This window comes from Anopheles aquasalis, chromosome 2 (genome assembly GCF_943734665.1).
Source record: "Anopheles aquasalis chromosome 2, idAnoAquaMG_Q_19, whole genome shotgun sequence".
NCBI classification, from domain to species: Eukaryota; Metazoa; Arthropoda; class Insecta; order Diptera; family Culicidae; genus Anopheles; species Anopheles aquasalis.
In genome coordinates, this window is record NC_064877.1 from 11400001 (window position 1) to 11411957 (window position 11957).

Consider the following 11957-nt stretch of genomic DNA (forward strand, 5'->3'; position numbering starts at 1 on the left):
CTCTCCGGCAGGCTTGATGGGCATTCCTTTTTTTTTTGGAGGCCGACTTTATAATGCTCCAAGCCGTCCCGTTGCGTGGAGTGGAATTTATTTTCAAAAAAATATTTCCCCCGCGGTCTCGCCACCACCTTACGGTGCAAGCATCGTTTTGTTTCGTATTATGTAGCAAGCGGGCTCTATTAAAACATAACAGCGCACCGCTGGTTGGTGGCGCCGCTGTACGCTGTGCTCTCGCTGCAGTGCGCGCTTTGTGGCAGCCGAGCTTTGTCATCATTCGGTCGTAAACGCACTTCCACCTGGTAAGTCACAGCCCCACGGGACCCACAACAAAGCGAACCAAGCGGTGCGGGAAGCGCGGCTGCTGTTGTTGCTGTTTAGTAGAAGCCGCGACACTTTATGATGTCATCAAGCATTAAGCGGCACCTCCAGTGGAACAACGTCCTCTGTGCTCACGCGTGTGTCTGTCTTGCCGTGTGAAAGCAGAATACTAGTGACAAACTTGCTGCAAGAAGCGGAGAGGGAGGACACGTTAAGACATGATTCCCTTGATGACTGACTTTGTGCCGCCGTAATCTGGTCGGCTGCATTCGATGCAAGATGGAAGCTCTCCTGAGAGGTTTTGGGCGTATTATTCATCGTATGAGATGGGATTTTTGCCCATTTTTGCTCTGCTTTCGAGGCTTAATAAGCTGGAGCAGCAGCAGCAGTGGTTGTGTGGTTTCAAGCTATTGATTTCCGTGTGTCCTCTTCTTGTGAGATCGGAAGGTTTAATTAGATATGTTGCTGGTGGTGGCGTGCACAAGGTCATAGGGGATGGGTTCCACAAGGCCTTGTTGCCCTTGATGATACTCCTCTTTCTACCTCTCTCTCTTTCTGTATCGCACTAGCAACAACAACTATTGTGGAGTTGCATCCTCAGGCGGCGGGTAGAGCTAGCATTCAACCGTGAAATGCTTTGGAAAGTGTCCAAGTGAAACTGGCCGACAAAAACAAATGACGATACCAATGGCCTCACGGCCAACCTAACCAGCAGCAGCGAACAGCAGAAGCCAATACGAGCGATGCATAGTAAACATTGCAAAACGGTCCACAAACCAGCATAATCCAAGGTGGCGGTCGCATCGCAAGTATCGAGGTAGAAATCGAGTTCATTAGCAAACAACATCCGTTGGTCAGCTCCCAGACAGAGCAGACTTTCCAGAAGTCCTCCAAAATCTCATAAAAAATCGAAACAAACATAACCATGACCGGGCTCACTGGTGCGACATTAGATTGCTTCCTGGATGGGAAAGGGGAGCCTTTTGTGGTGGTAAACAGGGCACACAACAGGGCCCGCATGGCCGGTGTTGTCGTTACCCTTCCCGATACTCATCATCAGGGCCCGCGCGCCCAGTTCTTCGAATCCAAGAGTGTTCCTTCTGTTAGCGAAGCTCTGCACGTACAACACTCCCTCTTTCGCGTGCTGCTGCTACTACGAAACCAGGTCATCGCGGTGACGCCGCAAACCGTGCCGAGTGGCGATGTTCGCGGTTGGTAACGCCACCAAACCGAACCGAACGAGCGCAGGCCTGCTGTCTGCCGTGTCTGCAAACCTGAAAATGCACCACACATCTGCAGGGGGTTTGCATAGTGGGCCGACCTGGGCCACTACGACGTGGTTGTCATTTAGCTTCCAACACCGAACCAACCGGAGCGCTTCATCATTCTTCCCCCCCCCCCCCCCCCCCAATATGAGTGAGCCGCCTCCGTTGGTGGTGGGTGGTGATGGGTTGGTTGTATCGTAATCACTCACGTACTGCTGCCGGAGCTGGGGCTCGTCGAGCCACGAAATACCGCAAGTCAAACGCGCGCGGGCGCTCGCGCCAGCGCCAAACGGTATGTCCGTGTGCGGGGCCACCAGAGCATACAAGCATAGACAGGTTTGCGCAGCAACCGGTTGCAGTTTGGTCCGAATCCATCACGCATCCACCATCGCAAGCCCAGGCGCAACGCAAACGCAACACACGGATAGACGGCCTGCCCCGGTAGTCGTAGCCGAAATCCAAATTGACCAAGTGACCGGGCAGGCGAGCTGCTCTGCCTCCTGGCCGGTTGCTGCCGTTGCGTTGCGTTGCCTGTGGAACACAGACTGTGAGTGGCCTGGTAATACACGCTAAAAGCATAATCTTTGCGTATCGTCGAGCATAATGGTTTGCAGTATCGTTGGAAAGAGTGGATTGACTATTTTGCATCAACGTACGTCATGTGACTGCCGGCCCACGATCCAGTCGGGAAGTCTGGAACTTAAGAAAGTAAGTCTAGACCTTTCATAAACAAAGAGGACGTGCTGTACACGCGTAAGATGAGTTGGAGCGACGGTATTGAACATTGATAGTAAAGATGACAGCGTTCGAACAAAGAAAGGCGGAACATTGGGTAAGGCACGGTTCTATAAGTAAATCAAATTAATTGATAAGATATTTAAGTAGGACATTTATCGTATCGCTATTCAGATATGCGCGTGCGACATGGACCATGGCCGAAAAGCAATGAAGATGAGGACTCTCTGAATGATATTTAGCTTGGTATTTGAATGGAAATAATGAAGCCAACACAACGCGGAACTTTAGTCGTTATATGACGATCCGCATAAGACCTGCATGGCAGACGGAAAACTTTTCTAGGATCTTCCAGAATGATACAGAGAGCACGTGGTGGGCTTACTTTGAGATGGATGGATTGATAATGACCTGACGGACGAAGGCACTCTGTTGTGAGTTAGTATTAAACAGATCCATAGTGGATCTAGGAGTCCAAGCCTGCTAGTAGGTTTGTAGCGCCGGATAAGTAAGTAAGCATGATAAGCCACTGATTGTCGCACACCGCTGCTGACTTGAAGTTGAAGTAGCACAACATGCGACCCGGGCAGCGGCCAAACGGATTAGCATTTGAGCGCACGCGAGTCACGCGGGTTGATAGTGAAAGGCATCATTGGGAATCCATCGGCGTCGTCGCTATTCAGTCAACCTAAATTCAGTCGGTCCAGCAAGCTGCGTCGAGGTGGTTTCGAAAACCGTTTCCACGGACCTTACTACCACCGATCGACGTTTGCGAGAGGTTTTGAACCAGCAAGCAAATGCAACACGACACGGCACGATGATGATAGGAGGTGTGGCAGCACAAAAAAGCACGGGCCAGCCAGCACCTGGAATCAACAGCAAACAAGTGGGATAAAGAGCAAGCGGAGCGAGAGGTTTATGCTCTTCGCAACCAGCAACAGCTGGTTGCTCCGGCACACCAAAAACCCTTTCATCTGCACTGCTGCAAGATGAAGCCAAGCGGTGGGGGGGGGGGGGGATGGTTCTATGAAAACACCAACACACAGTTACATGCCCGGCAAGCGGGGATTGGATTAGCGCAGTATTTGTAGATGCTGCTGTGCGGTGTGCGGGCTCCCGCACCGCCTCCCTTCCATCCAATTTCCAATATTCGATTTTCTACTCCCGGATTTGTCTCGCTCCGGTCCCAATTCATTGCTAAGCTTCCTCCCGCTGCCAGCTCGCCGTACGCCGTGCCCCGAGGCGCCGCGCCAGGCTCGTAGCAAATCGTGCCATGCTTTGCTTGATTGTAGCTGCGGCGCCACCTCTTTCTTTTGCTTCGCTCGATCGCTCGATGCCGATTTTGTTGAGGTCTTTGGAGGAAGACGCTGCTGCTGGCCAAGAAGGGGATGATCGACTTCCCATTGTGTGACGAGCTATGGTAAGCGGCAGCAGCTGCTTTTCCCTTTGCTATTGCACAGCAGTTGTTCAACGTCCAGCTCGGTACATCTCGAGTGGCATATGGTGTTCCGGACTGGCCGCAAACAGGTTGAACCGGGGAAAACCTAAAATTTATAGACCTTTTCCTCTGATGTTCTGAGGTTTGTGGGCTCGCGTGCAGAGCTTAACCCTATACACGAGTGTATTCTCAAGCCGGTCCGAAGAAATCGCAATTATCACAGACCAGCATTTCCACCGATCCTCCCGGGAACCCCCCGGGGTTCCGGTGATCGGGCGAGGAGGGAATCGAGCTTTGGAAAAATGATTAATATTAAATAGAGCCAACGATTGCGCGGCGCAGCAACCGGCGAATCATCCTGCGAATTAATGATGATTTTCTGGCGATGCTTATCGGCAACAGCGGCAGCCAAAAGTCAGTCGGTGGAGGAGCTCTGGAAAGTTAATAATTCATCCACTTTTCCCCCGAACGCTGCCGGAACCAACGCGCTCAGCGATGACGATATGCTTTACGATTCCATTTATTAGAAGTGGCTGCCGCCGGGTAGATTAAACCGGTAAACTTCCTTTCAGTTTTCGGTGCACTGTGGCTGTGATGGATGATCGTTGGAACTGAACTTGGGTTGGGTGAGTTGAGTGAAGAAAATTTATACCGCTTTCAGCTGGCAATTTCACCACTTTTCCTATCGGACGGACCGCTTTGCAATTGCGAAGCGCGTTCGAATCAGATGTTGCGTCAGGTTGATTGCAAGGAACGGTCCAGAAGGCAGCTTATCTTACCCCGGTCAGTACCATTCGCAAGGGGCTCCGGACCACTCCGTTATCAACTACGCAGAACGTAGATGAGCCAACCACGACCCACGAGCTAATACGGGCGACTGCTGGATGTCACCATTAATCGATCAGCAGGACAGCGGAGGGCCAGCAACCTTCCTTCATATCGCTCCATATCACTGTTTGTGATCTAACAACAGGCTATTGAAACCATCGGAGCCCACAGCACCGCGAAAGGCAATGTAAAACATCTCGTAAACATAGCCGGATGTGTAAAAGCGCCCTCTTCAGCGGTTGCATGATCAACGCACACCGTGGGTGATTCACGATGCGTATCGCAATCGCGCACGCACATCAGAGGATCAGGGCCTGGGTCTAGTGCATTGCATACATGCGTTATGATCAGAGCCAGGTCGATCGATCGGTGGTTGAAATCGAAAGCTACAAAGCATTCCGTGCATGCACAACCACCGCCATCCTCTGGCACCAGACACATTCATCCTCGGGTTTATGAATGCAAAAGCATGACTCACAGTCAACGGTGTGCTTTCGGTGTGTCTGTGAGAGAACGAGTTGCCATGGTTACTACAGAGATTTACCTCATACGATCATTATTAGCTCGCTCAGCTCAAGTTGGTTCAGTGCTCAAGAACACATTACCCCTTCTCTCTGGCTCCCGGGAGGGGAACAATAGTGTTGCCCATTGCCAATTGTGAGGGAAAAACTTGCGGCCTAGGAAAACGTTCATATGCCACGGAGCTTCCGCCCGCCGAGGGTCCAACCAAGACCACTTCTTACTCACTCACTGACAATACGCTAATTTCCTCATCATCTTGCCAGGGTTTCGAATCCGTCGCGACGTGACGAGGTCGGTCTGTGAAAAGGGGGCCACCAAGCACAACAAAGCGTTACCGAGGTGGTGGTCGTTGTGGCACCCACTGAGGCTGAGCTTGCGATTGCTTCTCGTTGTTGTTGGATGATGCTTGGATGGTTTGCTGCTGCTTTTGAGCAATTGGCGGCTACCCTCCTCACGAAGCCACCGACGAACCGGGGCCTTGAAATTGTGGTGGGATGAGAGTGGCCGAGACTGACGCATGCTGGTCTCGTTCGTTTGTTGTTTCGCTGGTTGAGTGGATGTTTTCACTTTTTGTCTGTTTCCGCCTGTTTTTGGCGGTGCGCATACGCGAAAATTTAATTTCGCCTGATAGCGTTTCGATGCGCTTTTCCTTTCTTTTCTGGCTCTCTACTCGTAAAACAATAAACACCACACCACAATGCGAAGGAGTATCGTCGGGACCAGGAGAAACAGTACCATGGGATGGGCATCGCATCCATCCTTGATGACCTTCGCTACCCACGGTGACAGCTTTCGCTCAAGCAGGCGATGTTCTGAACATCCTAGGCAGCAAGCTTTGCTATTTAACCTCAACACAGATCATCACGTTCGGTCTCGGTCTCATTAAAGGGTAACGCAATCCCATCTGCTCCTGGATAAATTATGCATTTTTCCATTTTCCACTGGAATGTCAGGGCACAAAAAATAAGGAGCTCAAAAGGGCCCAATGTCAAGGATGCATACGGAACAGAGCCACTGTGTGAGAACCGTAGTCCGGTCATCCATTCTGTCACGAACTGTTTCTACACCTCCTTCGAGGCATCAATTTGAAAGATGAAAGTTCTGCTGCCGGAAGCTGTGCCGACGACGACGACAACGACGGGGCTGCAGTGACCAAGTGGAGAGACTAAGAGTGACACATCCTCCGTGCTTTACATTCGTTAGCATCTTTCCCATCCGTAGCAACATCATCAACATCATCGTCATCCTCGTGAACAGTGCATCCTGCTCGGTGGTACTGACGGTTGAAGCTAGAACGAGCTTTGTAGAGTGATCTACAGGAAGCAGGAAGGACTCGTAGATAATGGAGCGCGCATCCATGGAGGACGATGGAAGTTTACAGGATATTGGACGTTCCTGTTCGCTCATCTGGCTTCCAGGGCCAGAGTGTTCTACCATCTCTGTCCTGCTCTGGTGGGATGTTAATGTAATGAATCATCTTCTACCCCACCGGATCGTGTCTAGGTTGGCGTTTTTGCATCACATGCAATGCTGCTCATCCGCTCTTTCTCTCTCACTCAACGAATGACCCAATTTACGGTGGCTATGGACGCAGTTTCGTCGAGACTTGGAGGTGTTTTAGGGGAATTGAAGCAGTAGGCGCCTTTTTGTATGACCACATCGATTGGGGGCGCTTTTATGTTGCCATGACAGTTGCCATGACCAGAAAATAGTTACTCAGTTTACTCTGGATTGCTATCGATGCTGCTTTTACGGCAATGAAGCTCTGAGCTTTCCCATCTTCTGTCTTTCACGGGCTTAACCATACTCTGACCTGAAATATACTCGAAAAGAAAAACCCCGACACTAAAGCACAACTTACCGGCTGCAAAGTGTAACGGTGTGGACTTCCTTCCGGCCGTGTCCCGTGCGTTTACCGTTTGGGCCGTGATCAGCTTCTTCACCTTGACGAGATCGCCGGTCTTGCAGGCCTCGAACAGCTCGCGCAGCGGATCGTTGGCCATGGCGGCCGCCTCGAGGTTCACCGACAGCATCGAGCGGCTACGGTTGGCCGACATTTCCCTCAGCCCGATCTCGGCGGCAGCATCCAGCTTCGCGGACAAGGTGTACGGGGCCGGGATGCACCAGGAGGGATCGTCGTCTTCCTCGTCGTCGTCGCTGTCACGGCGACCGCTTCTAGTAGCCAGCTCTGGCAACTACTACTGGGGGAAAGGAGTAGAGGTGCACCCCACACGGCCAGCACGGTTCTTCTTCCCCGTCGTTGTTGATGGGCGGAAATTCACTTTTCACACTGATATCATTCACATACACACAAGCACAGGTGCGCTGGCGCGTCTACCGCGTACAATCACGCGGACTCACATCTAGCGGAAACTGTACGCGCGGGATGGGGCGAGTTGGGGAGCAACTTCATGAACAACTAATTGATTGTTGCGTTGCGTTACACTGCGTTGCGGATGAAAGGAAACGAACGGGCGGAGAGAGAGAGAGAAAAAGCGAATTAGAGAAGCGATGCTTTCTTCCGCGCGATGCGAGATAATCGATTTGATAAATAGCAACACGGGAGAATCTCCCGAAGGGTTCTAGTGGGGAGCTATAATTGGAAAGGAAGGAAGGGGCCCTTTTTTCCCAATTCCGCTTTCCTCGTTCCGTTTCGACCGGATATCGGAGTGTGCTTTATGGCATGGTAGCGATGATCTAGCAGGCTCCGTTTCCAAGCAACAACGTCATCGCTTTATGCTTTGGGAAAGGCCTTTGCCTGCTGCGAAGATGGCGATATGAAGATTTTCCGTCATCGTCGTCTTCTAATCGTTGTGAGAAGCGAAGAGCAGCATCGGTGTGTTGGTGGTGACACAGATTTTTTCCGATTCCTAAGCCTTCACGTCTAGACGACGCTCGGGGGGAGGTGGTATGCTGCTGAGATGCTGGGGCTACAGCAACCGCAGAAGCAGCAACAGAGTAGGCTGTTTTCTGTCAACAACTCCAACCCTACCGGAGGGAAGGCTTATCCCTTCACCAACAGACCTTCGCGGGAGGCCAACTTGGATTTATGGGAAACTGAAAAATGCTCTATCGAGAGCGAAAAACAGGAAGAAGCCCGCAGAAACGAGTTGAAGATGCCACCGAAATCGGGAGCCCAGAGACGATGAGGAGAGAGAGAGAGAGCGAGACAGGAAGAAGACGATGCAGAAACGAAACGAAAAGGAGGCCAACGCAAAAAAAAAACTTGTCCCGAAAGAGTCCCGTTCTGCAGCGCCCCCTCTCCGGAGTCCGAGAACCGCGAGGGAAGGACCGCGGATTGGCCCACGGATTACAACAGAAGATCGTAGCAGCTTGGGGCTGGAGCAGGGGGACCGGGGGGGGGGGGGGGGGGATGTTATCGCACGCACGGAGCTGAAGAGGCTTGTTGCGTTGTTGGCCTGGCCGATGATAAAAATACACACACGCACAATCACGAAGACACGCAGGGTAGAGGGAGGCACAGGGCACAGAAACTGAAGCAGAAGATCTTTTCGCGAAAACTCTAGCTCGAGGAGCAGCACAATACGGACGCCATGATCCCCAGTTTCGTCACTTCACCTTTCACTCGCGATTCACGAACGTCCCGTCGTCGCCCCGAGCAGGCTGGAGATTTTTTGGTTTTTGGATTTTCAGATTTTGTTGTCGTGCGTTTGTGCGACCCAAGGAACCAATTTGTGCGACCCAAGGAACCAATTTGTGGCCCAAGGAACCAATTTGTGGAGGGCAAGCTGGGGAGAAATTATTACCCGGTTGTGGTCTCCTCCTGATGGGGTCTTTTCTAAGTGCTTTTCCAAGGATTCTTGTGTTAAAAAGGAGAACAAAAGTGATTTTATTTAATTTAGAGCGGATTTATAAAATATGCACGGTGTAGTAGTTGATCACCTTGCTCAGTCGCAGCTGGGACGCGATTGAACCAAGAGAGGAGCGAACACGAATTCGTTTTTTTGCGTTTGGCTCGGTTTGTACGCTAAACGAGGTACATAAGAAAAACGGGTGAAAAATGCACTGTTTTTCCAGATTAAAATTTATTCAGTTCCTCTTTTGAATGGATTAAATTCTCTGCAGTTAGTAAAATACATCATAAAATCCAGCCAGAATTACTGTTTCATGGCGGTGACGGTTTCATTCAGCAGAGAGCCACATTTTTATGCTTCAAACCAAATAATACTTACGTTAACACGTTTTTACATAATTCTGGGCAAGGGTTTATTTAGACACAACATTATACACATAATTTACATCGCTACTACTTCGCTAAGCTCTGGCAAATGTACAATCGACGATCCTTCTGGCCGTTGAATTTTATTTTCATAAATACTCCATTAATTTTAGTACCACTCCCTCCCACCGTTTCTACGTTCGTGTTAGCCAATTCAGAACAGCTACTTATGCACTAGGAAACTAGGATTTTACACTGTTTACCGCTACTACCATTAAACTAACTCTCCCTGTATGTTTTGCGGGCACCATGCGGGCGGGATGTCCTAATCGTCTCCCTCACTGGCCACACTACGTGCATCCATCGAGTCGGTACAGATCGTCAGTTCCGGTGATTCGATCGGATTTATCATACGACCGCCACTCATCCCTCCCGGTTGGTGGGTGGATTGGCCGGGCAGATGGCCGGTAGTTGGTTGTCCTCCGTTCGGCAAAGGTACACCAGCGGTTCCACCGGCCGCTATCTGGCGCTGGCGGATCAATGCTAACCGTTGCTGGGTAATTTCCAGATGGTGCTTTCGCCACTTGATCCGTCGATTTTGAAACCATACTTTCACCTGGGGACGACGGGAGTAACGGATTAGAAAATGGGTTGGCGAGATTTTACCACTATCAATCTTACCTGAGCTTCCGTTAGTTGCAGTGTGTGGGCTAGGTATAATCGTTCCGGTCCCACCATGTACTGCTGTCTTTCGAATTCGGCTTCAAGCCGCTCGAGCTGCTCGGGAGTGAAAATCGTCCGGACACGTTTGCTTTTCAGTGACGCCGCCGATGACGAGGATAGGCCAGACTTTTTGCTTAACTCTAGAATGGAAAAAAGGGAAGCCAAAGCTGAGCAACCAGAGTGTTTTAGGAGACACGATGCATCAATAGTACCTTTGAATTTATCCCTGTTGTGATTCTGGCTGTGATGGTGTGGTCCTGCGAGTGCTATATGATGTCCGGCGACTTGTTGCTGAAGATGATGTTGCTGAGCAACGTGTTGTTGATGAAGCTGCTGCTGTTGCTGTTGCTGGTGGTGCTGTTGTTGTTGCTGTTGCTGCTGTTGCTGCTGTTGCCCCTGATGATGGTGATGAAAGTGATGATGGTTCGCAAAATGATGATGTGGATGGTGTCCATGATGGTGGCTGGCTGCAGGATGATGCGAATGGCTAGCTTGTCTCCCACCGCCAGACGGGTGAAAGGCAGAGAAGCTTCCGCCACCACCCGGCCCACCGTGCAGCTCCGACAGTTGATGTAGGTTCTGTATGGCGTTCGATTGCTGCTGCCCACCTCCCAGTGGTCCCATACCATATCCATGTGATGCTATCGCCTCTGCACTATCGGCACTTCCAGCACGATCCCGCTTCTCCATACCGGCAGCAGCAGCCGCCATTACTAGTGGCAAACGGCCAATGGCAGCGGCTGCTACGGCAGCAGCAGCAGCCGCACGATGTTCCTGCTGATGCTGATGCTGGAAGGCCGCTCCTGTCGATAGATTCATGGCAGCATCGCCATAATCGTTGCCCACGGTGGCAGCGGCTACTGCCGCGGCGGCGGCCGCTGCTGCTGCTGCTGCTGCATCATCTTGCTTCTTTTTCAACCCCAAAATGGCCGCTATCGTGAAGGATTTCCCCACAAACCCATCCGTACCAAGGACAGCCGTATCGGTGCAGGGGCTAGTGCGGTTACTGCTTCGATCGTGCTCCTCCACATCCTTGTGGTCCTCGCGATCTTCCTCCTCCTGTGGCACCTTACTATCGATAACGATTTCTTCCTCATCATCATCGTCTTCCTGGTGGCGCTGATCATGCCCACCAACCTTGGAACACAACCTATGCAGTGCACTAACTGCTGGTGATGCACGACCATCCTTGCTTTCACCCTCGTTGCCAACTCCCGAGCGGCAACGAGGATCATCTACGTCGATGTCAATGTGGTGCTCCGATTCGCTCACCTCCCCTAGACTGGTTTCGCAAGCTGGTGGCTCTTGACGAGGGCTCGATCTATCGGCACCCTGGTAGCTCCTATCGTTGCTGCTGTCTTCGTCTTCATCTTCTGTTTGAGATCGCTGCGTTTGAGCGCCTTCTGCTGAGGGTAGTGTTGCTAGCTCTCCGCGAATCTGTTGGAAGCTACTCATTTGTTGCTGGTGTTGCTGATGATACGGATGATGATGATGATGATGATGGTGGTGATGTTGTGGCGGAGCTGGTTGCAGTGTTGGTGGAGGACTGGAATTATGTTCCAGGGTGGACGGTAGCCCTGCGGTAGGCTGGTGGTGTCCTAAGCCATCGCTCGCCAATGCTAAGGCTGCCGCCGCAGCCGCAGTTGCGTGTGATGTGTGCAAATTCAGGAAGTGGCTCAGCGGATTCGAATGATGGTACTTGGCCGGTTGGTGGTGAATCATTTTGAAGCATCAACGACGGTGCTTTGTAAATCTTTCGTAATCCAAACGATGCTGCTGACTAGATAATTGAATAGAAGAAAAAAAAGAAAACGATTGTCAAACACCGAATTCATAAGCAAGAACCCCAAAGCAGGGCTAGATAATGTTGAGCGAGCTGAAACACTACCTTCCGAGAAACTATAACCACTAACGAACTTCTTCTAGTCGACCTTTTTTTTTCCTCGTT

The 11957-nt window shown here is 51.1% G+C and overlaps 2 protein-coding genes across 2 annotated transcripts in view; both read right to left on the reverse strand.

The window, feature by feature from the left end:
* The window catches only part of LOC126569316 (poly [ADP-ribose] polymerase tankyrase), a 13605-nt gene extending 4823 nt beyond the window's left edge, over positions 1–8782 (reverse strand). Inside the window, exons 1-2 of the mRNA XM_050226311.1 lie at positions 8686–8782; positions 6968–7551 (exon numbers count right to left, since the gene is read on the reverse strand). Coding sequence (XP_050082268.1) covers positions 6968–7163 — 196 coding nt within the window. The 5' untranslated portion in view covers positions 7164–7551; positions 8686–8782. The remainder of the gene's footprint in view (positions 1–6967; positions 7552–8685) is intronic.
* A 628-nt stretch (positions 8783–9410) lies between these two features.
* LOC126572417 (homeobox protein Hmx) lies at positions 9411–11731 on the reverse strand. Its single transcript, XM_050231723.1, has 5 exons — positions 11624–11731; positions 10840–11479; positions 10222–10722; positions 9968–10149; positions 9411–9902 (listed from the first exon to the last, which is right to left on the reverse strand). The coding sequence occupies exons 1-5, from the start codon at positions 11729–11731 to the stop codon at positions 9612–9614; spliced, it is 1722 nt and encodes a 573-aa protein (XP_050087680.1). The 3' UTR covers positions 9411–9611.
* Between the last annotated feature and the right edge of the window lie 226 nt (positions 11732–11957).